We start from the raw sequence: 27,859 nt of genomic DNA on the forward strand, positions 1-27,859 counted from the left end.
AAATAAAAGATATTATCATTTCTTAATTATAAAATGTTAACAACATTAATATAAATGGATATCTTGGGATATTAGAATTACATTTTTATCACAAACCTATTATTTCTTGGTTAATTTATATGCATTGACTAATCATAATAGTTAGATTATATAAATATTATTCTTTTATTTTTATATCTTATTATTATATTTTTTAATATATAAATAGATTTTATTCAATTGTATTTCAGTTATATTACTTATATCATGATAATTTTTTATTTTTTATTTTTTTTTTTAGAAAATTTACAAACAAAAGAATGATGACAAAGAGCTACTGTATCTCTAAAAATTTTTTAAGGCTCTTTTTAACTTTTCTTATTTGTTCTAGTGTCATATCTGCATACTATCCAGAATGTATGTTTTTTTTTCTTTTAAATACAAAATTTTTTTATTTCATATTTAGATGGTCTACGTAGACAAATGAGAGCTTTAGATTCAATTGAAGGATCTGATTTTGGATTTAAAAAACGTGCATTGGATAGTCTTGAAGGAGAAGGATTTGGTTTAAAAAAAAGAGCTTTAGATTCAATTGAGGGATCTGATTTTGGATTTAAAAAACGTGCATTGGATAGTCTTGAAGGAGAAGGATTTGGATTAAAGAAACGTGCTCTTGATTCAATTGAGGGATCTGACTTTGGATTTAAAAAACGTGCATTGGATAGTCTTGAAGGTGAAGGGTTTGGATTAAAAAAAAGAAATTCTAAATTTGGAAACAGATATTTAGCTTTCTTAAGATATCATTAAATCAAAAAAAAAAGATATACAATAATACAATATAGTTAGAAAATGTTCAAAAGAAAGTATATAGCAATTTTTATGAATAATTAATTTCCTTTATATTCTTTGTTACTCTGTTTCCCGATCACTAATATGAATCCCATTAAATCAAGATATACAAAAGTCATGTAAAAAGTGCTTCAAAGAGACATATTTTTCTGGAAAGTAAAAATATTTTATCTGTTAGTAGTCATAGATTGATCTCCAAACTTTTTTAGTTAATATTTTATTGAACTCATTTATTTATCAGAAGACAAATTATTAAATCATCTTGATCATCATATAAATTTTTTTTTCTTTACAATAAAATGATTGTAGTGACAAAAGTTTGAAAATATATTTTAATAAATTTTTTAATAATTTTATTTTTCTTTTTTAATTTTCTTTTTGTAATATCAAAAAGCATAATTTGTGAAACAAGTTAATTAAAATATTATGATTACTAGTTTAATAAAAAAAATTTCATTTTTAAAAATATTTTTTATAATATATGTACTTAAATAATAAAATGTGTTATAATAATTCTAAATAAAAGGCATTTTGTTATTATTTATAGACAAAACATTTTTTAATTATTTTTCATTTTTACTATAAATAATGTTTTAATTTCAAGTTCAAAGATTGTTACTTGATCTATTCCTTAAGTTTTTTTAATTTTATACACAGCATTAGTAGTGCAACATTTTTTTAAATATTATTTTTTATCCTATTTTTGTTTATTAAAAAAAATGTATATTTAAAATTTAAACACCATATTTTTTATAAGCAAAACTTACATATTTACCTTTTTAACTTAACTTTTTAAGCTTTAAAGAAAAGAAAATTAGAATAGTACATAGTAGTTTAAATGGATATAATTTCAAAATATTTTTAAAATTTCATTTGAAAATAATATTTTTTTTGTTATAGAAAAAAAATGTTGATAAAAAAGAAAAAAACTTATTAAACAATTTATTTTGTTTCATATTATCATAATAAGAAAATGATTATACATTAATTGACAATTATTAAAGTGTAAATTTAATAAAGGCATTTTTTTTTCTCAATTTTTAAACAAAATTTTAAAAATAAACAACTTAAGAAATTTAAATTTCAACTGATAATCATAATCAGCTATTGATCATGAAAAAAACGTTAGAAATATTATGTTAATGGTTGAAGAATGATGAATATAAGTACATTTTAAGTTCATGCAATTTAAGTGAATATTTAAATGATTATGTTTCCGGCATTAAATAAGATGACAAATACAATTAAATAGTAAATTAACCATAATAGTAAATTTTTGTTATCATTTTAAAAACAAGAATAATTATTATGATAAATTTAATAAATATTTTGCCATTTTTTATATAAAAATTATCATTTAATTTTGTGTTAGAAGTAAATGTCATATTGATATTTATTTTTTTTTAAAATGTCTACTAAAATGTATTATCATCATATAACAATAACAATTTTTTAATAATAGTAAAAAAGAATTTTTTTTCTAGTACAAAATTAAAATATCTCTATTAAAATACTCAATACATTTATAAAAAATTAAACAAAAAAATTTATATAAAAAATTACCCTATTTTAAAAATTTTTATGACAAAATACAATAGTACTTTAATTTTAAATTTATTTTAACAATTCATTTTTTACTTTAAAACACTACTTACTTATTTATATGTACTTTGGATACTTAAAGGCAAGGAAATAAAATTTTCTTGAAAAGAAACATAATATTACATAAAGAAGTTTAAAGAAAATCATATAAAACTGAAGGCTCATTTTTGAGAGTAATATATTTTTTCTCACAACCATTCTTAGATACATTTTTATTATTTTTTTTAAGTTTTATCCAAACTGAAAGTATATCGTAATTCAATGCTGATATTGAAATTTTTTATACTTTTTTCAAATATGTGATTTAAGTTTCACTTTTGTTTTATTTTTTTATTAAGAATTTCAAATAATTTTTGTATTTTACAATTTAAATAAAAAGTATCAAATCTCATAAATAATAATAACTTTCTGTAAAAATTGATCTATGAATAAATCCAGATTCGTACTATTACCAAAAAAAATCCAGCTTTATTTTAATACATTTTTGGTTAATAATATTAACAAATATTTTATCATTTTAATTAATTAATTAATCTTATTTTTTTAAAAAAAAATAACATAAATCTTCTCATCAATTGTAAATAAATGAAGAAAAATGTATGCCTTTGGTTTACGACTAAAAATTGAAAGTTCTTGTTTTATTTCTTTTTTCTTTTAATAACAGTTTAGACACTTTGATTATCCTGAAAAAAAAATAATCATTCTCTTAAAAATTTACAATTAAACATTTTCAAATAATACTTTTTGCAACTAACAATTATTTTGGTATTTTTTTGTCTATATTTCATGAACAAATTGTCCATTTTTGATGGTAGTTATTTTATTTAAAAGAGAATCAAAGACTGCAAAATTTGTCTTCTATTTCATGTTAAAAAATTATGTCTTAATAAGTTATGACTAATCATAAATAAAAAAAAGATATAAAAATGTTGAATTTTTTTAAAGATATTTCAAAGTATTTTAAGAACGAAAAATATAATAATGATATTATGTAGTACTCAAGATATAGAAAATAAAATTACCCTTAAGTTTTTTTTTTCTTGAAAAATGCTTTTTTATAAGTTTTAGAATTTTAAAATGTTTTGAATTATTATAAATTTTTATTTAACTCCAAATTATTATATCCAATTTCAAAATTAATCTTTATAAAATTTTAACATAGGAAACGTTTATCATAAGTTTTTTTTTTTCATACTTATATAAATTTTTGCCTATAAAAATCTTTAATTTCTAACGTTGCAGTAAATAGAAATTTCCCAATTTTTATTGCAACGCCAATATAAAGACTTTTTTTTTGTTAATACACTAAACCTTTTTGTGATAAGCTTATTTTTCTTCTTTTTAAAAAGTTTAAAAAAATGTTCCTATGTAATTATCTATTATACATTTTGTTGGATTTCATAAAATGATCTACATCTTTTGTAAGTAAGAAAAGTTCTAAATAGTACTTTACAACTATTATAGATGCACTTTTCCAATGACCTAGGATAATATAACACTGCCACACTAGATGGTGGAACACATTCATTTCATTGTATTAATGAGTGAGGCTCTTAATAATTTATACTTGAACGAATGTGCTTAGTTGTGTCGCTATCAAATGTTATCCTACTTTTTTTATATTTATTATTATGCCTCTGACCAATACAGCTCCGCACCACCAGTCGATAATCCGCTGCGCTGCGGTCAATTCGTATTTAGTATTACTTTTCCAAATACTATGTAACTGCATTTTAGTTTTTTTTTTTAGTTCCACTGTACTTAGATCGTTTTTGTTGGCTTTTTTGTTGTAAGTTACTGAAAATAGTTTATTTATTATTTATAGTATAAAAATAAGTTAAGTTTGTTGTATTTTCATTACAAATTGTCTATATACTTGTAATTTTTACTTTTAATAATACAACATAAAAATTATTTACTATATCTACTATCTATCCCGACTTTTACCAATATAGTTGACATTCCAATTTAATGTGCCATTATTACTGATTTACTTAATTTTAGATTTACATTAGTGGTTCATTTTGGCCATTTTTTAGAGCTCATCAAATCTCTCTTTCTTGATAAAAGCTCATAAATTATTTAGCTGTTATCGACTCAAAAAAAATACGTAATAACTGATAGCACTGACATTACATTTTTTCGTCAGTAGTTTTGTATTGTTAACAGTATAAGTATAATTGACGTTGCTTACACTGTTGAGAACTATTTTAAACAGACAACACACACATACAGATTTTTGAGGATATGACAATGTCTGCAGGGAATACTCAAGATACTATTCAAGATCCATCTGTAAGGAAATTGTTAAGATTTTTAGCCAATTTAGGTAGAAAGAGAGAATGATGATTGTGTTTGTGTTATTCTAGGGGGTAATTGTGATTGTGAATTGAAATATAAAATAGAGAACATTAGAGAAGTATTTTATTTATTTGGAATGTAGATTAGAATTCTAGCAGAGGAAAAGTTGGACTTGAAAGTAAATACGAAGCTTATGTCAACATCACTTTCATTATTACCTCTATTTTCAACTCTCTTTCAGGAATTAATATATTTATACTTAATTATATAGCAATTTTTGAAAAACTAATTTTCTTACATTTTTTTTTTATTTTTAGGTTGCCGTTGCAGCTGAGGTAACTGTAAAACAAGAATGTGATATAAAGGATAAAACTAGTATTGCACAAGAAGAACAAAAATCCGTTACTGCACCAGATACAACTGAAAATGTAACAAAAGAGACTAACGGAAATGCTACTGGTGCACCAGCAGAAGAAAAGACTGAGGAGAAGAGTGAGAATGCCAATGGTCCAACTGGAGAGCAACCACCAGAACCAACTGAACCGGAACATTTTAGAAAAATTTTTATTGGTGGATTGACAGCAAATACCACTGAAGATATGCTTAAAGAATTTTTTGGACAATGGGGTGGTTATATTTTGGATTGTGTTGTTATGCGTGACCCAAGTACTAAGCGCTCGCGAGGATTTGGTTTTGTGACATACGTCTGCCAGGCAGATGTTGATAAGGCAATGGTGAACAGACCTCATAATATTGATGGAAAAGTTGTTGACACAAAAAGAGCTGTTCCAAGAGATCAATCTAAAGGTGGTGATGCCAATCTTTCATCTAAGAGACTTTATGTTTCCGGAATTAGAGAGTCTCATACAGAAGAAATGTTAACTGAACATTTTAAAAAATTCGGAAATGTTCTTAAGGTAAGATATATTTGTATTTTTTTTTTTATTTTTAACATATTTATAAATTTCTAGACTGAAATTATAAACGATAAGCAAACCGAAAAACCTCGTGGATTTGCTTTCGTCACTTTTGATGATTACGACTGTGTAGATAAATGTGTTCTTGTTAAAAGTCATATGATTAATGATTTACGTTGTGATGTAAAAAAAGCTGTAAGCCGTGAAGAGATGAATAGATCTGCAATGAATGAATCAGGCAATAGCCGTGATCGTAGATCTGCTGGAGGTATGAAACGTCGTGGTACAAACCATGGTTTGAACGGAGTTCCAAATAAACAAGGTCGTCGTAGTGAGTCTATGGGAAATAGAGCGAATCGTGGCGGTCGTGATAATGGCGGATTCAATAGTAGAAATAATGGAAACCAAGGTGGAAACTTTAGAGGTAATGATAATTTCCAAGGATATGGTTATCAACAAGGTGGCCCATGGGGAGGACCAGGAAATTGGGGTGCTGGAGGTCATGGTGGATACGGTGCTGGAGGTTTTCCACAAGGTGGTTATGGAAATCAATGGGGTGGTAATGATGGTAGCTGGAATATGAATGGCTACGGAAGTGGTGTTCAACCACAAGGTGGAAATTGGAATCCAGGCAATACTAGTTGGAACCAAGGACAATCAACTCCAGGTGGTGGAAATGTTCGTGGTAGCCAATGGGGAAACAATGTACCCAACAACCCAGGATGGAATGGTGCTAGTCGTGGCGGATTTTAACTTTCTATATAATTAATATTTACTCACTTTGTTGTTGTTGTATATGTATCTCATGATTATTTATGTTGCAATTTTTGCATCAATTCAATTTAAAAACTTTAATTTTTTTTTTTTACATTTGTATATGTTTTTTGTAAAACTTATAACAATCTTAATAAAATCTAATGGAAGAAGCTTTTGTCAATAATATACTTCTTCCTGTATTTATGGATAATTTATATATAATTTTGGAGTTGGTGGGATTTATTCTAAATCATTAGTCGGTAAGTTTTTTAATTTCATTAATTTGTAAGGTTAAGGATCCTTTGGTCCTGACTTAATGTTATAAATTAATTTTAACTTTTTTTAAAGATTTAGAACAATGGATCAATATGTGATATTGTTTCTGTAGAATGAATTTAACGGAACTATTTAGCTACAGATTTTTTTTTGATTCTTCTAAAACTCTTTTATGTATTAATTGAAATAAGAGAATTGTATAACATTTAAACCTACTTGATACCTCAACTTATCTGGACTTTTAAATGCTTTTATACAATATTTATATAACACATATGTACAGGAAATTTGGATATTTATCTGAATCGAAGGTCTTATCATTTCCAAATTTGGAAAAATGAAAAGAATGTCAAATTTATTTACAATAATATCAATATTGCTTTTTTTATTTTTTAAAAAATGGAATTCTTTTTATTGCAATCATCATTTACAAATGAAATGTTTCTATATTTTAATTTAAATAGGTAGAACGTAAAGATATAATATTGCAATGTGGAGAACAAAATTGTATTTAAAAAATAGTCAAACTCTAAAGTGTTAACGAAAATTAACTTCATCATAAGTTTAATAAGTTATTGTTTTTTTCCTATCATTTAGATTGTCAATTACCACAAACGTATATACAAAGTTATCATTTTATGTAAAAACTACTTCTTTCTAAAGTTGTAGTAAATTACAAATTATAATTTTTTTTATATACAAAGGTAAATTTTTATTATAAAATTATTAAGCATAAATAATAATTTCTAATCTACTTTAGATAAAACTTTCTGATTTTTTTTATTACAAAGATATTATAAAAGAACTAATAAATGCTATAAACATTTTGTAATGTTTATTACTTCTATTTTATTTTATAACACATATTTTTACATTTAAAATATATTTTATGTAAATATTGTTTAACTTTACTTTTTATAGACATTTTCTTAAATTTAATATTTTAATAAATTTAATTTTTTGTATATTTGTCTTTTCTTTATATTTTGACGTCTTTGAAAACTATTTTTATTCAAATCATTTTCATAACTTTTTTATAATCAATTATTAAATTTATCATTAATCACTTGAAACTTTAAAATTATACATAATCATAATACTAATATAATTGTTTATTAAAATGTATTTTATAAACACAAAAATATTTTTGTTATACAAATCTTTACAATCAGTATAAAAAGTATTAAATATTTAAAAACGGAAAAAAATAGAATAACAACAAAAATTTCCATTTTTAAAAAAAGATATATGCAAAAATATAAAATAAATAAAATAAAAATTACAAATATTGAATGGAATTTGTATTGTTTCTCGCTTTACAAAGAGAATTACTTTTACTAAATAGAATCAAAGATACTTCTCTATTTAATTTTTTTAACTTATTTAATTGATTATATTTTTTAAAATATGAAATTGTTGCAAAAATAAATATTATGATACTGAATAATTGAAATGTTGCTAAAACTGAAAAAATAACCAAAGAATATTCTTTAAAATCAAATTTAGTTGAATCAAAAGTGGTTGAACATTCTATGTTATCTTCAATATAATCATTCTGATTATTTTCATAAAATAAAGGTATTTTTGTTGCGCAATCTACAAGAGTTCCTATATTTTGAATATCAATCATATTACTAGTAAATTTTATTTGTCCATCCACAATTATAGGCATTTCTTTATAACATTTCCCAAATACTTCTTTTTTTTCATACTTCTTAATTCCCTGAACAATTTTACATTTTTTTGAATAACCTTTATTATTAAATACATATCCATCAACATCAAATCTTCTTAAAAAATTTCTTATAATATTTCTATGTTCTTCACGACTATTAGATGAAAAATTAACCAATTTATAGTTAATATTATTACAAATTTTTTCAAACAATTCTTCACCACCAACTCCAACAGCTTTTTTAATACTCTCTAATTTTCTTAAAAGAAACATATTCTCAAATAAATAAGATACTTGATATTTTGTAATGTTATTAAAACATGATGGAATATCAGACCATTGTGGTGAATTAATATAGTAAGATTCATTGGTAGACAAAATAATAACATAATCTTTTGACACAAGAACCCTTTCATTTGAAACCAAACATCTATCATTAAAACGATCGTATGTAACAATTTTAACATCTTCTTCATAAAAATTTCTATCCATTAAACAATTCATTCCAGAAACTTCAACATACTCCATACCAGAGTTTTCACAATCCAAAAGTCTAATATTTGTCGTTGAAAGTATAAAATTTGATGAAATAATACATAAAACAAAAGTTAACAAGCATAAAAAATTCATTTTTTTAATTATATAAATTTCTATGAACATAAAAAATTAGTTAAGTATAGAATAAGACATTTTGGCGGCTTAGTTACATTAAGATTTTTGTAAAATGATTTAGTTTTTTTTAATACAATATCAAAGTACATCTTTTATATTTCTCTTTTGTTAAGCTCTTTTTTTTTTGTTAGAAGACTTAAGCAAAAATTAAAAAGTGAAAATTTTTTTATCATTATCTGTTTATTTAATTTACACCAATTTAATAATGAAAATGTAATCAGAAAAAAAAATATTTTAATATATAACTCTATTTTGATTATTTAACATTAACTAAGAAATGTAAATAGATAGAATCATGTATAATATCTTCCAAATTTTTACATCTTTCTAATTAATACTTTCTTTTCAACTTATTTAAATTATAAATGTTAAAAGAATTTTTCACAAAAGAAATTTCTTGTTTAACTTTCTATAAGTATAATTAAAAAATAAAATTATAAAACAATTAAACTTTAGCAACATTATTTATTAGCTTACAGACATAAGCATAAAAAATCAATAACAAAACAATAAAATGTCTGTTTAAATATATTATTCACTTCTAGTAATATAATAGATATAGAAAAAAAAAATTGAAGTAGAATAGTAGGATTTTTTTAGTATTTTCTATAATATTCAATTTTCTCCTCATTTAAAACAGCCATTTTTGTGCTCAAAATTAGCACGCTTACAACTTCAATTTTGTTCTTCTCCAGTGACGGCGTTTGGCGTTGTATCTGATTTTGTTATCAGTTTTCATACGGAACCATTGTGGAAGTGGACGATTTTGCTTTTGAGCTTTAGCGAGTTTACGCTTAACAATGAATGTCTTGTGAGAAGACATAATAAACCTAAATGAAAATTAATATTTAAAGTTAATTATAAAAAATAAAAATAATATTTAAAATTAAAATTAAAAGAATAACGAAAAAAAAAAGTTGGTAATATTTAAAAACAAATAATTGGGTAAAAAAATTGTTTCTTTAAAATTTAGTAAAATTGGGATAGTTTATCTAGTTAACAATCGTGATAAGAGATGTATTTGTAAAATGTCACCACTTGTTAGAAGCCTATTTTTTTTATAAAAAAATTAATATTTTGATTCTGACAATATTAAAAACAATACGGTATTGTGTTTTTATTTGTGTATTTATTTTGATCAAAAAATAAAATTTATTTAAATATAATAGAAAAGTGTAAATAGAAGTTTTATATCAATATATAAACAGAAATATTATAAAGTTTATATAATGCTTATTCTTTAATAATATCCACTGCTTAAAATAAAAAAATTTTTTTTTTTTTAAATTAATATTTTTTTGTATAATAAATTTTAGTTTTTTAAAAAGAATTATGCTAATCATTTAGCATTTTTGTTAAATCTATTTACAAACTGTTTTTTTTAAGACAATATAAATATTAGTGTTTCTAATTAAATAACCATAATTCTCTAAAATAAGTTTTTTTTTTTTCAATTTTTTTATAAATTTGAGGTATGAATGGAAATGAAGAAGAGGAAGAGCCTTTACTAGATGAATGTAATAGGGCGGAATTTATGCTTGAAGAACAGAAACCATATAAAAATGGTAAAGTGTTACGAAAAATCAGAGTAGTTTTATATTATTATTTTATTATAATAATAATGCTTGTAGTTGCTCTTTTTATAAGCTTAAATTTGTTATTTTTTGAAACTACAGCTGAAAAAAATAACAATTTCAGCGAAGGACATCAACAAGTTCATATTTCGTTAGCTAAAGACTACCAATCATTAATGGTATCATGGGTAACATTTTTTGATTTATCTGCAATGAATAAAACACCAACAGTTGCATATGGAGTTAATAATAAAACTTTAAATTTAACTAAATCAGGTTCTACAGAAGTATTTAAACATATGACAGGAAATATTACACGTTATTTTCATAAAGTTATTTTAACTGATTTATCATTTGACACTACCTATTATTATAAAGTGGGTGATGGTTCTACATGGAGTAAAATATTTCATTTTCATACATTTCCTTCTAATTCTAATAATGATATAAAAATATGTGTACTTGGTGATATGGATGCTGGAAAAAATTTTACAATCATTGCTCTTACAAAAGCTGTTAGTGAAAAAAAATGTCAATTAATTTTACATATTGGTGATATTGCTTATCAACTACAAAAAGATGATGGTTTAATTGGTGATGATTTTATGAGACAAATAGAACCAATTGCAGCATATGTACCTTATATGGTTATAGATGGAAATCACGAATTTGACTGTTATGGTTTTTCACATTATGAAAAAAGATTTGCTATGCCAATTGAAGCTAATAAAACATCTGATCTGGATCATTATTATTCATTTACTATAGGTCCAATAAATTTTATTGCTCTCTCATCTGAAATTTATGGTTTTTATGCTGTTTATGGACCTGATCCTATAAAAAGGCAAGGTAAATGGTTAAAAAATGAATTAGAAAGAATTAAAAAAGATAAGGAAAACCATCCATGGACAATTGCTTATCTTCATCGACCATTATATTGCTATACAAAATATCATGTTGATGAATGTAATGAATATGAAAATTCAATGATACGAAGAGGTTACAACGATATGCCTGGTCTTGAAGAATATTTCCACGATTATAATGTAGATTTAGTGTTTTATGGACATGAACATATTTATCAAAGAAATTATCCTGTTTATAATAGAACAGTTTATGAATATAAAGATAATATATATCATAATCCACCAGCAACAACATATGTTTTATCGGGCTCTGGTGGCTGTCTACGCTGTACTGTTGAAGATGAAGTAGATAATAACACAGTATTACCTTTTGGTGTTTTTAGGTAAGATATTTTAAAATAATTTTTAAAAAAATCTTCTTATAGTTCTAATCAAATTGGATATACCTTAGTTCATGTTTTAAATTTTACTCATATAAATGTTTCACATATAAGTTCAAAAGATGATCATATTATTGACTCTTTTACAATAGTCAAAGATATTGGTTACACTATGGATAAAAAAACAAATGATACACCAAAAGGTATTTATAAACCATTTGAATTGAGTAAACCAAATTATCCATATTTGAAGCCTACAAATATATTACTTTGGTGTCTCGATAATACCAACATGTCTCTATATGAAGATAGATTAATTCAAAATAGAAGTACCACTAAAAAAATTACTATTCATATTAATGAAAGTGCTACTTCAAGGTATCCTTCAATTTCAATATTATATTTTGCAGGTGTAGTAATTATTTGTGCAATATTAAATATGTAATTTTTCCAAGTAAGTGTTAGAGATAACTTTTTTTTTTTAAATAAATATAATATGATGACAGTTTTAAAATTTGCTATATTAAAATAAAAATAAATCAAATGTAATTAATTTTTGTTTATATACATTAATATATATTGATGTGTAAACACAAAACATTAACTATAAATATTGAATAATAATTTAAATGATGTGCTAAATCTTAATGTATATATTTCTTTTTTTTTTTTCTTAATATAAAATTATTCATAACAAAAAATAAGTTTAAATAAAAATAAAAAATTACATTTTTGATAAAAATCTAATAAACAAATTTTTTAAAAGATTAATATATATGATTCACAATCATTATTTTTATCTAGATTAAAATAAAATTTTATTATCATTATTTGATAACAATGCTAATAAATATATCATAAAAATAATTTAGCATAACTGAAATCAATTAAAAAAATTTTTAAAAATTTATTTTAAAATATTATTGAAATTTTATATATCAGAAATAGTATTTTTATCGTGTAAATATTATTTTAAAGCTTAACAATTAAATAATTTTGGTTATGTTTAACTAGTGCAAAGTAATTTATTAGAAATTTATGTTTGTTTAACGAAGAAATATTTATTTATTTTTTATCTTTATAAATGTTAACATATTGCTTATAAATTTTAAATACTGTCATAATTAAATATTAATTAAAAAAATATAAATATTTTTAAATTAAATATGGTAAAAAAAAGTTTTTATTGAATTAATACTATCGATAATTTTGGTTGCTTACTTTTAATAATAAAAAATGAACATTTCCAAATACTTGTTTCATTTTGTAATTTTGCATATTTTTAGTTAGAAAGTTAAAAATAAGTTATAAAGCAAGTTTGTTATTTTAATTATTTTTAAATTAAGAAAATAATACAATACACAATTAGTAACCAGAAGTAACATTTTAACGATCAGGAATTTCTTAGTATCATGAAATATACCAAAAAAAAACTATTAGTTATTTTTAAAGAGTTATTTATATTAATTTTTAAATGAACCTTTTTATTATAATTAGCATCACTATTTTTATATTTTTTTACAGTAATATTAACCTTAATAATATGATTGATTATAATATGAAAAATGTATTATTTGTTAATTCTAAATTTATTTAAAATAAACCATATTAATTAGTTTTTTATATTGTTGATAAAGTTTATATACTATAAATAAAATTTATTACAAAGTTTACGCTACTTTAAGTCAAGTTGAATCTATTAATCCACATGTACCTTTCATTGTTTTTGATAAAATTGTAAAATTTACTACTACATTATTTTATACTTTTGACAAAAATGTTACACACAATCAAAAATTAAAAGTATTAAATTTTCTAATAGTCACATTTTTTTTATAAATTATTGTTGCATTAGTTTATGTGAAAGTTTGTATAAAATTAAATATTATTATACTTGAATTGGCAAAGTATTTATAATAACTAAAATTTAACTATATAAAAAAAAATAAAAATTTTTATAAAATTTTCACATTATAATTATTTATTTTATTTTTTTATAATTAAAAGAATTTATTCCATTAAAATAAAATAACAACATATAGATGATGTCAATAATATTTTAATAATTTTAATCAATTTCCCTAATAATTATAATTAGATGTATAAATTTTAAAAAGAAAATTTAATATACACAAAATATTATAGAAAAAAGTTATTTTCAATTTTTTTTTATTATTATGATCTATTGTTTGCGCATTTCATAGTACAAATTGTACTTTTAATCGTAAAAATCGTAACAGTGTAATATATTTTTAAACAATAAATTTTATCAATAGCAATGAAGTAATTAAAATTCTGATCATTGAAATATAAATTTTGAATTATCTACCCTTAGAATAGATAAATCTAAAAGAAACTGATGGTATTATAAAAATAACAATTTCTGTTGATATTTATTAAAATATTATAAAACAAATTGTAGTTAATATCTAATAAAAATTCATACTTTAAACATCATATTTTTAAAATACTTTTTTTTTTGTTATCAATATTGTGAAGCATAATATTAATTATATACAATCAAGTACTTATTTAATAAAATAATTTTAAATTGTATAACTACTTTATTTTTTTTAATCTTCTTTTAAAAAATATTAAACTAATAATAACTTATAATATTTGTTTCACAAATTCAACTACTATAAAAAGTTATTAATAACATTATATACATACATTCATATTTAATAAATTCAGAATATCAATATTATATTGTTGAATGGGTCGTTAAATTTTAAATGGTAAATAAAAAATAAAAAAAATATTTTTTTTATAAAAAAATGCAAATTTTTTATACAAATAATAGTAATTTATTTTATATTATATATTATTTATACAAATTTATATTTCAACGTGAAATTTCATATTATCTTTATTTTCATGATGATAATAAATTGTCTTGTGTTTTTGGAAAATATAAAGAATACTATAATACATTTATCATAAATGTTTTTTATTAAAAAACTATTAAATTTGTTTTTATTTTTTCAAAAATAATTTTTCAACAATACTTGAAAATAATAATAGTTCTTATAAAAACTATTTTAATTTATTACAATGGATCTATATGTATTTTCTTCAAATGTCGAAAAAATTTGTATAACTATTTGTTATTTTCATAATAAAATATATCAACATCCAAATTTCAAAAGAATTATTAAAAAATAAATATATAATTTTTTTTAATCATAATATAATAATCTAGCTTTAAAATATTATAAACATTGAAATTTTAAAAGTTTTGTTAATAAATTAAAACATTTTATTAAAAATAAAGATGTTTAAAACTTCCGAACATCCTGTTTTTCTAATCAAAAGTATATTAAATTTGGAAATATTATTATTTGGAATAAAATAAATATGTATCTCTTATCTTTTCAATTATTCATTATTAATAAACAGTATTTAAAATAAGATAGCATGATTTCAGTTTTTTTTTTGTTTCATTGACTACACTGCTAAAATTTATTTTTAAAATGAACGACTCAAATTTCTAGGCGTATCATAGTTTAAAACAAGGCAGTTACTAAAATGTAGTGATTAAAGATGGCTATCAAAGTATATCAATCTCTAAGAAGTATTAAATAAATATAAATGCTGACATTTTATTCTATGAAAATAATCATGCTTATATTAAAATTATTCCAATCATCAACTGGATTATTTTTTAAAAATAAATAAATTATTATATTTATCATTCTAATTTGTTTATCTATATTTTGACAAATTTTACTAATAATAATATTTTAAAGATTCTTGTTATAACTAATTTAGTCAGTTATTAAAACTTTGAGAGTAGTTATCATAGACAATTTCTAGAAAAATTTCATTGTATTTTTTAAAATAATATGTAAATAGATAGCTATTTTAATTATACTTGTATTTAAATGAAAATTAAAAACAATTGTTTTTATGATTATCACACGAATTAGTGAACATAATAAATTTATAATCATTCAATAGATAATTAATAATACTTAGAAAAGTTTTTTAATTTCAACAAAAATTTCTTTTAAAAAAAAGGGCACTGCAATTTTAAAATTATTTGATAAAAAAGTCAATGTTTCTCATAAAAAAATAAATTTTTTGCAATTTTGAAACAATATCTATGTAAAGATCAAATTTCTTTTTCTAAAAAAGTTTTGTTTTTCGTAATTAATTCTTTTTTTTTACCCTGTAAAAATGTTTTTTTTAATTTTAAAAATTTCAAAATATTTCTAACTAACTCCAATTTTATCTATATATAATTAAGAATTTCATTTTTAAGAAATCGTCATTTTTACATGATTGAAAAAAATAGAAGGAATACTATTCCAATTTTATAGGTTTGCGTATCTCTTATAAAAATATTTCATTGACATTTTCTAGTCATCTACTTTTTTTTTTGTTTCTTTTATTTTATTTCTTATTTACCAAGTTATAACTAAGGTTTTCACAGTATCTTTTAACCCAAGTTTTATTTAACGATTTTTTTTTCTGTTACCTTTTTTTTTTAACAATATTTTGTTAGAAGTAAAAAGATATTGATAGTACATAAATAAGATGTTTATTACATATACATGTGTAATACTTTATAATTATACATTTTTTTTTTGTTATAGTCATATAAATTGTATTTCTTTATCATAGTCTTTAGAAGCCTTTATATTTTATTTAACCATGTGACTGATAATAATTTTTATTATTATTTTAGAATTTATGATATATATTTATTTCTCACAACGTCTATAGTATTAAAAGCTTATTAGCTGTTATTAACAAGAAATAAATAAACAAATCATATTGAAGGCTAATATATTTTTAAAATGGCACTTACAAATAAAAACAGACATTTTAGCACATATGAAGATGCATTGGATGATTTATTATTTCGTTTTGTAAATTTTATAGAGGAAGATGAAGTTAATGATCTTGTACGGGTTATGTTTCATATCGAACAGGCCTGGTGGACGTATGTTGACCATACACTTCCTTCAAATCCCCATTTGAAGAGTAAACCATTTCATACATTTACAGTGGATATAATTAATCACTCACCTTTTCTTCAACATTTCAAAGATCAATCACATAATGCATTGGAAGTATTTAGAGAATATAAAAAAAATATACCCACTTGTGGTACAATTATAGTTGATTCAAGTCTTGAATATTGTTTAGTTTTATCCATGTATTCTTCCTCCAAAAATTTTGGTTTTCCAAAAGGCAAAATAAACCAAAATGAAGAGTTAGTTGATTGTGCTATTAGAGAGACATATGAAGAGACAGGTTTTGACTGTTCAAGTCATATACATAAAAATATCTTTTTTGATGCTAAAATTAATCAATCTAGTTGCCGTCTTTACCTAGTCACTGGCATTCCATTAGATTTTAAATTTAAACCTAAAGCAAGACATGAAATTAAAAAAATTCAATGGTTGTTAATTAATGCTTTACCAAATAGTAAGGATGATTTTGAGAATGCAGCTTTATGCGATGGAAAACCAGGAAATTTTTTTCTTATATTGCCTTTTGTAAAACAGTTAAAAAATGTAATTAGAAAATTAAGAAATCCTCATGCTGATGTTAATACATTTTCAAATAATTGTAATAGTAGCATGACTATGAAAAGAAATGTTGAAATAAGACCATCAAGATCTTCTGCTTTCAAACCTGTAAAAAGAGATATATCACAAGAAAATATAGAATATAAAAAAGTTTACTCAAAATCTGAATGTGGAACACCAAGGAAAACAAATAATATATCATCATATAGTACAGGAAAAAGTAATGATAAGGATAAAGGTGAACCAAATTTTCATCAAAATCAATTGTTAAATAATCTTCTGACGGAAGATGAAAAAACTGGAGCTGATTTTTTTAGAAATTATGGTTATGATAACACGACTGTAACACCAGCAATTAAAAGTATTAATAAAAAAAAAATTGATGGCAAAAAAAAGAAAAATGATAGTTCCCAAGTTTGTAATAATACTGTTATTAAAGAAAATAAAAAGGAAGTTAATAATCATTCAACAAATGTTCAAAATAATGTGAGTAAAAAAAATTTAGATAAATCAATTAAGCCACCAAAAAAAGCTAAATCATTAAGTGGTAGGAAAACGGAAGATCTTTCTCCATCAAAATCACAAATTTCATCAAATTTACTTAGAGAATTTCAAGAAACTAATGAGGGTAGTGGTAAAAGAGGAATCACAAATACTACCAGTAAGAAAAAAAATAATGAAAAAAAGTTATCGTCAAATAAGGATGTTTTACCTTCATCTAAAGAACAATTGACAACTAGAATTACTCCACAATATTCTGGTATTGATTTCATAAAGATTTTCTACAACACACAAGGATCAAAATAGCTTTATTAAGTTTTTTTTTCCATCATAAGTTATATCCTATATATATTCTATATATATATATGGGCCGAAAATGAGTTGTGAAAATTTTTTTTTTTGATTTTTTAAATTTGAATAAATTTTTTAAAATCAAAAAAATTTTAATTATTTTTTTTTAAAATTACTTATCGTATAAGAGTATATGAAGTTCAAAAAAATTTTTTTTTTATTTTCTTTCTTGGTAATATATATATTTGTAGTTATTCCTATAACGAAAATTCCCCCTGCCACGTTGTTTTGATACATACAAATATTGGTATTCAGAAAGTAAAATTTTATTTAATAAAGTATTTCTTAAAATTTCATATCAAATACTTTAAAATATTATCATAAATTAATTCTTCTAAATATCAATATGATTGACCTTTTTACAATTTTTGGTAAAGGAGGTATAGTTTTGTGGTGTTTTCAGGAGGGTGGACAATATTTTAGAGAAACAATCAATGATCTTATACAAAATGTTATTCTCCAGGTATTTTTTTAATAATACTAATATTTTATTTAATTATTTTAGGAAAGAGGAAATTTTAACAATTATTCATCTAATAATGTTACTTTAAAATATAAGTTAGATAATGAATTTGAAATTGTTTTCTTAGTATGTTATATTTAAAAAATTTATTTTTTTTTATTTTTAAGGTTGTATATCAAAGTTTCATACAACTTACTTATGCTGACAAGTTATTAAGTGAAATACAAATACGTTTCAGAGATATGTATAAAAATGTTTTAGATGATAAAAATTTATTAAATAGTCAAAATACAGAATTATTTAAAAATTTTGATAAAGAATTTAAAAAAATTATTAATAGAGTACGGGAAGAGGCTATTAAACAAGAAGAAATACACCAAAAACCAAGAACATTTCAAGAAAGTGAGAAATCTAAAAAAACAGTTGAATCAATGATGTTAAATAAAGAAAATAAAACTAAAAAGAAGGACAATAAAAAAGGAAAAGAAAATGTTGATAATGAGAAGACAATTGATAAAAGTATTTCACCTATCTCCTCAACACCAGCATCACCATCATCTGATATTGATGAAGAAGTTATGAAAAATAGAGCTAGTATGATGGCAAAATTAAAAGGTAAAGCAAAAATGCCTTCCTCTCCTCCACAACCTTCTATACATGAAAAAAAGAAAGGAAAAAAAGCACGTGTTTGGGGATATGGAAATGATGTTGATGTTCCAGAAGTTTTAGATTATTCAACAGATGGTGGTAAAAAAATGGAATTAAAAGATGGTGAATTTGAAAATGAGGAAGTCAAGAAATTTGTTGAAGATCATAGATCTATGGTTGGTAATTATAAAGGAGATCTTCCTGGTCTTGATGAAGGAAGTGATGAAGACAATGATAATGATGAGGAAATTGTCAATGATTCAAATAAAAAAAGTGGTTGGTTTAGTTCCCTATCGAAGTTAATATCAAATAAACAACTAACTGATGATGATATAGAACCAATTTTAAAAGAAATGAAAGAAACACTTATTTCAAAGAATGTAGCTAGTGAACCTGCTGAGAAGATTTGCCAATCTGTTGGTGGTAAACTAACTGGTAAAGTAATTGGTACCTTTAATCGTGTCAAAACTATTGTTAAAGAAGCTATGAGAGAAAGCTTGGTACAATTATTAACACCAAAAAGACGTGTTGATATATTAAGAGATATTGTTGAAGCAAAAAGAGAAGGTAGACCATATGTAATTGTATTTTGTGGTGTTAATGGTGTTGGAAAGTCTACTAATTTATCAAAAGTTACTTTTTGGCTTAATGAAAATGGACATAGAGTTTTGATTGCTGCTGGTGATACATTTAGAGCTGGTGCTGTTGAACAACTTAGAACTCATATGAGAAATTTAAATTCTTTACATCCAGATTCTGTACAATTATATGAACAAGGATATGGTAAAGATCCAGCTGGTCTTGCTGCTGGAGCAATTATGGCAGCCTCTGAAAGAGGTATTGATGTTGTATTAGTTGATACTGCTGGTAGAATGCAAGATAATGAACCATTAATGAGATCACTTTCTAAACTTATAAGAATGAATGAACCTGACTTAGTTCTTTTTGTTGGTGAAGCATTAGTTGGTAATGAGGCTGTTGATCAATTAGTTAAATTTAATCAAGCACTAGCTGATAATTCAGTACCAGGACAGGTTCCTAGATTAATTGATGGAATTGTTTTGACAAAATTTGATACTATAGATGATAAAGTAGGTGCTGCTATTTCCATGACATATATTACTGGTCAACCAATTGTTTTTGTTGGATGTGGACAAACATATACTGATTTAAAGAATTTAAATGTTAATGCTGTTGTTAATTCATTACTTCGTTAAGAATAACAACATTATAACAAAAAACCTGGTTGTTGAAAAATTATTTGTGTATTGAAGAAAAATAAATTTTAGACGAAATTATATTATAAAATTAAAATTTTTTTTTTAAAGTCTTTCTTGTTTTCTTTATTTTATTTCAAAATATTATTAAAAAAATTTTTAATTAATGTATTTTTCTTTAATATATATATATATTATTTATTAAATAAGATGTTCATGAATTTTGTTTAATTTAAAAAAAAAAAAATAAATTATAATTAAAATATATTTATTTATTTTTTTAATAGATTTAATTGAATAAATCATGAAAAAGATATTAAATGTTATTAGTGATAAAAAGAATTAAAAAAAGTAAAGTCATAATATTTTTTAAAAAGTTAATAATAATATTTAAAGAAAATATTCTAATTATATTTACATTTTAAAAGTTTTATTACTTTCCCTTTGAATTATGGAATAAAGAGAAGCATTTATATTATATTTTAAATAGTAAAAAAAAAACGAATTTATTTTAATATTTTCCTTTAATGTATATTAATGTATATTTATGCAAAATAAATTACATATCTTGACACTGTTGTGTACGGTAATTCATTATGCCATCATGTGGTACTTAAAGAATCTATATATATATTTTATATCTACTTCATGATTATATGTGGATAGATAAAATAGATATGTATGGTTCCCTAAATTAGTTTTTCTTTGATGTGTCAAGTTAGTAATGCTAAAGATAAATAAATATAGTACCTAACAGATGATTAAATTTCAAAAGTGTTACCATACGAAACCTTATTAAGCACTCAATTTACATTTTGAGTAAACTTTATCAAATGATGAGTGTCTTTAAATATTAGATTGCTCTTTTCTCCTCCGGCTTCATTGAGATATATTATGGGTTCCCTTCATCCCAATACCAGAAGCAATTTTATCCTCATCAATGCCAATAACATGCAAAGTATATGTGGGAGTTTTTATGATAAAAATAGACTTCATTTCCATTCTCATTTATCTTACATTGGTTTAATACTACTGTAATAAGTAACTACTACCAAATCATTTTCATCAATCTTAAGTCATTAAAATTAATGATTGCTAATGGAATGATTAGAGTAAATTAGTACTATTCTTGAAGCTTTTCATTATCCCAGTAACTTTATGTCTCTTCATAATAATAGAAAAGAAATAAATTTACTTGATTTTATAAAAATTATTCATAACAACCTCTTTTGTTAAGTTAATTTGTAACATAACATTATATGTATAAATCTCCAACAGATCTATCTTCTTATACATATATATATTTATATATAGATTGTTGACGTTTAAAATAATTAGTAATGAATAGAATTATAAAAGACAATTGATGGTTTAAATCTGGTTCTTGTAAACATGGAATTAAGTGTAGTAAATTGAGTTGTCATGTTAATCATTAATAATTGAGTGTTTAAAAAACAATTAAATGATGAATAATAAAGATAGTTTCTATCTATATATATATGTCTATTTTCTATCATTAACTAATGATTAAATAGTGATTTAAGGAAAAAGATATGAGGATATGACCTATTAAGTTGTTAATCATTTACTTTATATTTATCACTTATTTTATATAAAATTTTAAAATTTGATTTTAACGTCTATTAATTTAATTTATAAATAAAATGTATATAATTATACATCTATTTGATAAAAAGATTGTCAATTATGTTATTTTTAAATTAAATGTTAACATATTTCATGAATAAGTAACAAGATAGTAACATGTTTTTTTTTATATATATATATATAAAGAAAGTGAGCTTCAATAATTTTTTTTTTTTTATTTTTCATTTCATTTGGTTAATTAAATAAAAGGTTATCTTATTATAAAAAAGAAGAAAAAATATATATATATTATAAAATAAAATATTTTTAACATATATATATATATATATGGTTTGTATGAGAAAATAAAGTAATAGTAAATATACAGTATCAGATCAATTACTATCCATTAACGTTTACGCAACAAATGAGAAAATTATTACTTATTGATAGGATGAATAAAATTTAATTTGCATTGATAGATCTATTTGATAAAAAACAGGTAACCAATTAGTTTTTATGTTGTTAGATAATAATATAACATATAATCTTTGTTAGGAACCCCCTCGACCTCTGATAAACTTTTAATAAGTATATTTAAGAAAAGAGATTTTAGTTATTCTTCATAAACATGTATAATATTTTACCCATTAATTAATGGTAAAATAAAATGAAGGTAATAGATTGAAAAAGATGTTAACACATTACAATTATTTTAACAGAGTATTGTCAACATCACAAATTTATTAATACTGATACAAATCTTTTTAAATACTAATTATGATGTTCCATTATTATCATTTTCTTTTTCTTATAAATTGATACCGTACCACTAACATACATTTTTATTTATTCCCCTCAATTTGATAATGATTTAAAAGGTATATTAACTCCATTAAATATAATATTTCTTTTATATATAAATATAAACAATTGATAGAATGATATTTTTAAGTGGGTAAATGGTATCTGGATCGGCATATCAGAGAAATGTTAGTTATAAAAATGTCAAGTTATTACTATAGAAGGCCATTTTTTTTTTCATTTAAATATATATAATTTTTTTTTTTTATAATTATCAAAGTTACAGAAGTTTGCGTCAATGACTCTTGAAAAGTTTTGATACAAAAATTATATTTAAAATAACTCAAGAAAGTTTCTTCTATATACCGTTTAAGGTCATATCTTAAAAACTTTTAAATATATTAATATTGTTACTCTTCTTAAATGTCGGCATATTGATATATATTATTATTATGTATTATTGGATGTAACTTTTTAAAAAAGAATTATGTTATACAAACTTTTAATTCTCCCATACTTAAACAATTAATAATAACAATGCCACAATTAACACCTCTCTTTGATTGGAGGGTAATGGTTTTTATCTTTATATATAAAATATTCAAGACATCATACTGTCATACATATATATATATATATACAATTAAAGGAAACAATAGAATAGTAATAAAATGAAAAGTCTATAATATGTCGCTTCTTTTACATGTATATTACCTTTATTAAAATGTTTCACTTCTAAAAAGTGTTAATTTGTTTACCTTCAATCAACGGTAAGGTCATTCTTTCCTCCATAAAAATATTTGAAACCTGCTGATGAGAAATTTTTATAAAATCATATATTAATGTTATTATAATATAAAAATAAAATAATATGATGAAGCTTATAAGATTATTTATGGTACTTGATATTTAGATATATGTCCTTATATCATTTTACAGTAATTATTCCTTAAATAAATAATAAATTATTACATCATACTATCTTCTTATCCTTATATAGTAGTTAAAATAGGTAAATGTTTAAACTTAATAGTCATCTGGTTATGTTAATATGATGACTTCTTATGTCATAATTTACCTTTTTTTTACCCAAATAACAATTTAATTGGCATATACACAGTAACCTGAAGTAACAAAAAGTAGGTATATTTTGTCAAGGTAAGCCGGATGTAAAAAGAGAACTTGTAATAAGTATATATCCATTTAACTTAATCCACCTGCTGAGTTTCCTGAAGCTTAAATTAGGTGCTAACAACAAAACATATATACTATCCTTCATCATATATCCTCAATAACCATTTAACTTTTCCGGCACCATATTCTTTATTAAAATACCGAAAATATATTTGTTTGTGGTAGGTGTTGCGGAAAATTTAACAAATTAAAATACTTAATGGGTTTTTCTTTCATAAACATTAAGTACCCATGTAGCTATTGAAGAGTCTCATGCTAATGTATATATATTTATATAAATTTATGGTTCTTATATAAGATAATTGAAGATTGAAAACGTTTACATATCCTCCTATGATTGGATATTTCTCAAGAGTTTTTACCAAATTTTTAGAACCACAAATCTGGCATGTGGTAGTAAATAATGTTAACAGGGTCTCCTTAAATCATAAATTGCCTAACAGCTTGTCATTAGCATATCAAGTAGTTTCATAAAAGAAGAGTAGTTTATGTATCTCTGCATAATAATAAGTTGATAAGTGTATAAATATATATATATATATATTTATTCATTCCAGTTAAATTCTATATATATATATATATATTTATATAATATAATATATATATATAATATATATAAAATTGGATACGGTAACCTATGAAGAGGTATTCTTAATATATTTTATAAACTGATCATACTTTTATGAAGGTAACTTTATTAACAAATACACTTCTATTTTTATTAATACATATCTCGACACTATTTTACCAAAAATTCCTCTCAATTTTGATTTAACAAATATATTATATATAAATGTACATATATTCTCATATAAATATATTTATTTATATATGTATTATAGTATATTATACTAGCTTTGTAGAATTATTTAATCAAATACCATCAATCATCAACTTTCTGCTTCGGAAGCACTTTTAAAAACCTCGAAAATTCTTGTTAAATATAAGAAGCCCCTTATTATTGTGTACAGTTAATAGTATTTATAATGATCACTTCTTACTTATAAAAATGAATATTATCTACCACTTAAAAAATCTATTTCTTAACATAACATGCTATATTTTTATTTTATCATAAACTTACAATATCTCTCCTTATCTTTATATACATTAATATATATTTTTTTTAATATAATATAAATATATAATTTGATTTTTGTAATATAAACATAAGTACCTTCTCATTTTCTTTTTTACCTTTCAATTATAAAATTTAATTTAATTGTAATAATTTTAAGCATGCTGTGAAGAAGTGTAAATCCTGGATTGACTAATTAGCGATCCGGTCATATGCAACAGTTGTTTAGTTTGTTTGCTTCCAACATCTCTTCATTATGTCAATCATTATACTGACCCATTAACACCTTTACTAATCTTGTAAAACATTTCCATGTCCTCTGGAATCTTAATGACTATCTCAATTAATTAGCAATAATAATAGTTAAAAAAAAATATATAGAAAGAATTAACCGACATAAGTAGTAACAAATATTATATATAAATGTATCAGATGTAGTTAGAAGGTATAAAATAAAAAAAAGAGAAACATCTGTTTGCGCTTCTACTAATCATATGCTTCTTCTTCATTTCCGATACATATACATACCTTTACAATATAATAAGTATACCCTTTTTTTTTTTTACCACTTCTATCAATTTCCGTTTACCTTACAGATATGGAAGCGTGTCATTTTATTATAATTACCAATATATACATATCTATTCAAATAAATTATAACTATTAACAATCTTAATAACTTACAAATACTAGAAAAGTTGTTATCTAAGCTTGGTAAGAATCTTAACTGTGTCAATTGCAGTGCCAAAAACATACTTGATTGGTGATCTACTTGCATATCGGCTAAGTAAATAATTATTTTGTTAAGTGATGTTCCTATTTATTATCCCAAAACAATGGGTAATGTTAGGTTCACTATTTTACAATATCTTTAATCCCTGTCCATTTACTTATTAAACACTTTTTAATAATATAACATTGTCCAAATAAATTAATTGCGCAATCATTAAGTAGGAATGCTCGAAGGAGTTGTACACCAACTCACTTGACATTTTAGTTTCACATTCTTGATAATAATATCATTGACACTTGATATAAAAACTTTTTTTTTTTTTGGAGATTTTTTTATTCATTTTCATTTTTTAATTATTGAATATTATAAATATTTATAGATAGAAAAATTAAATATATACATATATTTTTGACAAAAAAAAAAATAAATAATAAGTTTTGTTCTTTATTAATAAATTATTATTACTAGTTTTATTATAATTTCTTTTTTTTTTCTATCTTTTATATATACAAATTTTTTCATTCATTTATAATATTTTAATCCTTTTCATATAATTCTTAATAATATCATATAAGCTTACCTTATAATTAGATTGATTTTAAGATAAAAATTTTAGAAGAAAGTAAAATATCCCAATTCTTCTATCATTATATCATCTTAATCCACTCTTTTTCTTTAATTATTTTGCTTCACTAATTATGCCCTTGAATTTTTTTTTATTTCTCATTCTTTTTCTATCCTTCTAAATCATTGATAATGATAGATATATGGAAAAGATATATATATATAATGAAGAGAAAGAGATTTATATTTTATTACCATCTTAGGAGGTTTATCCATTTATCAGTAATATATCATTTTATATATGTATATATCTAAATATATATCTATATACATATATCTATTCTTTTTTATCAATTTAATGAGAATAGACACGCCTTAAGTAAGGATATTTAGATATATAAATAAATAAATATATATATATATATATATATTATACATTATATTATGTATCTAAATATATATATAAAAGCTTTTCCTTGTAACATATCAACCAACCCAATAACATTACCACATTTTTCTTATAGATACATTATATATTTCATACGTGTATCTCTTTTCTCCCCTTTCTATAAAATAGTAACTCCTCCTATCCCTTCTCAATTGCGCAGCCTCTATTTCAAAAACCCATTCAAATAACATCAAATGAACATATATTGCTCATTTTGATATTCCTAAAGCTGTGACTGAGCTCCCTCCTCCTGAAATTTATATTGAAATAAAAAAAAAAAAATTAGAAGGAGTAGTTATTATAAAAAGGGGATGATATAAGGAAAAAGATATATATATATATATATATACATATTAGGAATATATATGTATATAATATATATAAATTATATATAGTGACACTCTTCGGTAGGGTAGTTAAAGGAGGAGTTATTATTGTTTCTATCTATTAAAATAAAAATACACTATATTATCATTTTCCACTTCTCATTACTATTAATGGAATTTTTTTTTTTTCATCATTATAAATACCCATTTCACTTCATTAACTATCCTATATTATTAATTCATTTCTTTCTTAAAATAAATTGATCTATCTACCTATAATATATAAATATACATATATATATTTTATTTCACTAAATAATATATTTTTCTTTTTTTTTTAGGAAAATTAAAAAAAAAATATATTATAAAAAGTATTATTTTATATTAAAAATATTACTATAAGATAATATATACTTTTTTTTTAAATATATTTAATTATTTCTAAAATTGTATTTATATTATTAACAGTTAAAAAAAAAGTATAATAAAAAAAATTTTTTTTTCTACATATATTTTTTTTTTAATTTAAAAAAAATAAATAAATAAAGCACTTGAATT

General features: G+C 22.2%; 7 protein-coding genes across 7 annotated transcripts; 5 read left to right on the forward strand and 2 right to left on the reverse strand.

Moving 5' to 3' along the window:
- Positions 1-299: 299 nt before the first annotated feature.
- Positions 300-786, forward strand: SRAE_2000443500 (Hypothetical protein; the record flags this gene model as incomplete). The annotated part of the gene is made up of 2 exons (XM_024643305.1): positions 300-396; positions 446-786. 2 exons carry the CDS (start codon positions 300-302, stop codon positions 784-786), a joined length of 438 nt encoding a protein of 145 aa, XP_024508988.1.
- Positions 787-4,677: 3,891 nt separating this feature from the next.
- On the forward strand, positions 4,678-6,401 carry SRAE_2000443600 (RNA recognition motif domain and Nucleotide-binding, alpha-beta plait domain-containing protein; the record flags this gene model as incomplete). Its single annotated transcript, XM_024643306.1, has 3 exons — positions 4,678-4,725; positions 5,049-5,648; positions 5,703-6,401. The coding sequence occupies 3 exons, from the start codon at positions 4,678-4,680 to the stop codon at positions 6,399-6,401; spliced, it is 1,347 nt and encodes a 448-aa protein (XP_024508989.1).
- A 1,558-nt stretch (positions 6,402-7,959) lies between these two features.
- SRAE_2000443700 (Hypothetical protein) lies at positions 7,960-8,985 on the reverse strand (the record flags this gene model as incomplete). The annotated part of the gene is made up of 1 exon (XM_024643308.1): positions 7,960-8,985. One exon carries the CDS (start codon positions 8,983-8,985, stop codon positions 7,960-7,962), a length of 1,026 nt encoding a protein of 341 aa, XP_024508990.1.
- A 443-nt stretch (positions 8,986-9,428) lies between these two features.
- Positions 9,429-9,850, reverse strand: SRAE_2000443800 (60S ribosomal protein L39; the record flags this gene model as incomplete). Its single annotated transcript, XM_024643309.1, has 3 exons — positions 9,429-9,432; positions 9,531-9,545; positions 9,699-9,850. The coding sequence occupies 3 exons, from the start codon at positions 9,848-9,850 to the stop codon at positions 9,429-9,431; spliced, it is 171 nt and encodes a 56-aa protein (XP_024508991.1).
- A 651-nt stretch (positions 9,851-10,501) lies between these two features.
- Positions 10,502-12,292, forward strand: SRAE_2000443900 (Iron/zinc purple acid phosphatase-like protein; the record flags this gene model as incomplete). Its single annotated transcript, XM_024643310.1, has 3 exons — positions 10,502-10,592; positions 10,659-11,850; positions 11,893-12,292. The coding sequence occupies 3 exons, from the start codon at positions 10,502-10,504 to the stop codon at positions 12,290-12,292; spliced, it is 1,683 nt and encodes a 560-aa protein (XP_024508992.1).
- A 4,357-nt stretch (positions 12,293-16,649) lies between these two features.
- SRAE_2000444000 (m7GpppN-mRNA hydrolase) lies at positions 16,650-18,194 on the forward strand (the record flags this gene model as incomplete). The annotated part of the gene is made up of 1 exon (XM_024643311.1): positions 16,650-18,194. The coding sequence occupies one exon, from the start codon at positions 16,650-16,652 to the stop codon at positions 18,192-18,194; it is 1,545 nt and encodes a 514-aa protein (XP_024508993.1).
- Positions 18,195-18,585: 391 nt separating this feature from the next.
- On the forward strand, positions 18,586-20,567 carry SRAE_2000444100 (Signal recognition particle receptor subunit alpha homolog; the record flags this gene model as incomplete). Its single annotated transcript, XM_024643312.1, has 3 exons — positions 18,586-18,702; positions 18,745-18,828; positions 18,870-20,567. The coding sequence occupies 3 exons, from the start codon at positions 18,586-18,588 to the stop codon at positions 20,565-20,567; spliced, it is 1,899 nt and encodes a 632-aa protein (XP_024508994.1).
- Positions 20,568-27,859: the final 7,292 nt, after the last annotated feature.

Source organism: Strongyloides ratti, assembly GCF_001040885.1.
Source record: "Strongyloides ratti genome assembly S_ratti_ED321, chromosome : 2".
NCBI classification, from domain to species: Eukaryota; Metazoa; Nematoda; class Chromadorea; order Rhabditida; family Strongyloididae; genus Strongyloides; species Strongyloides ratti.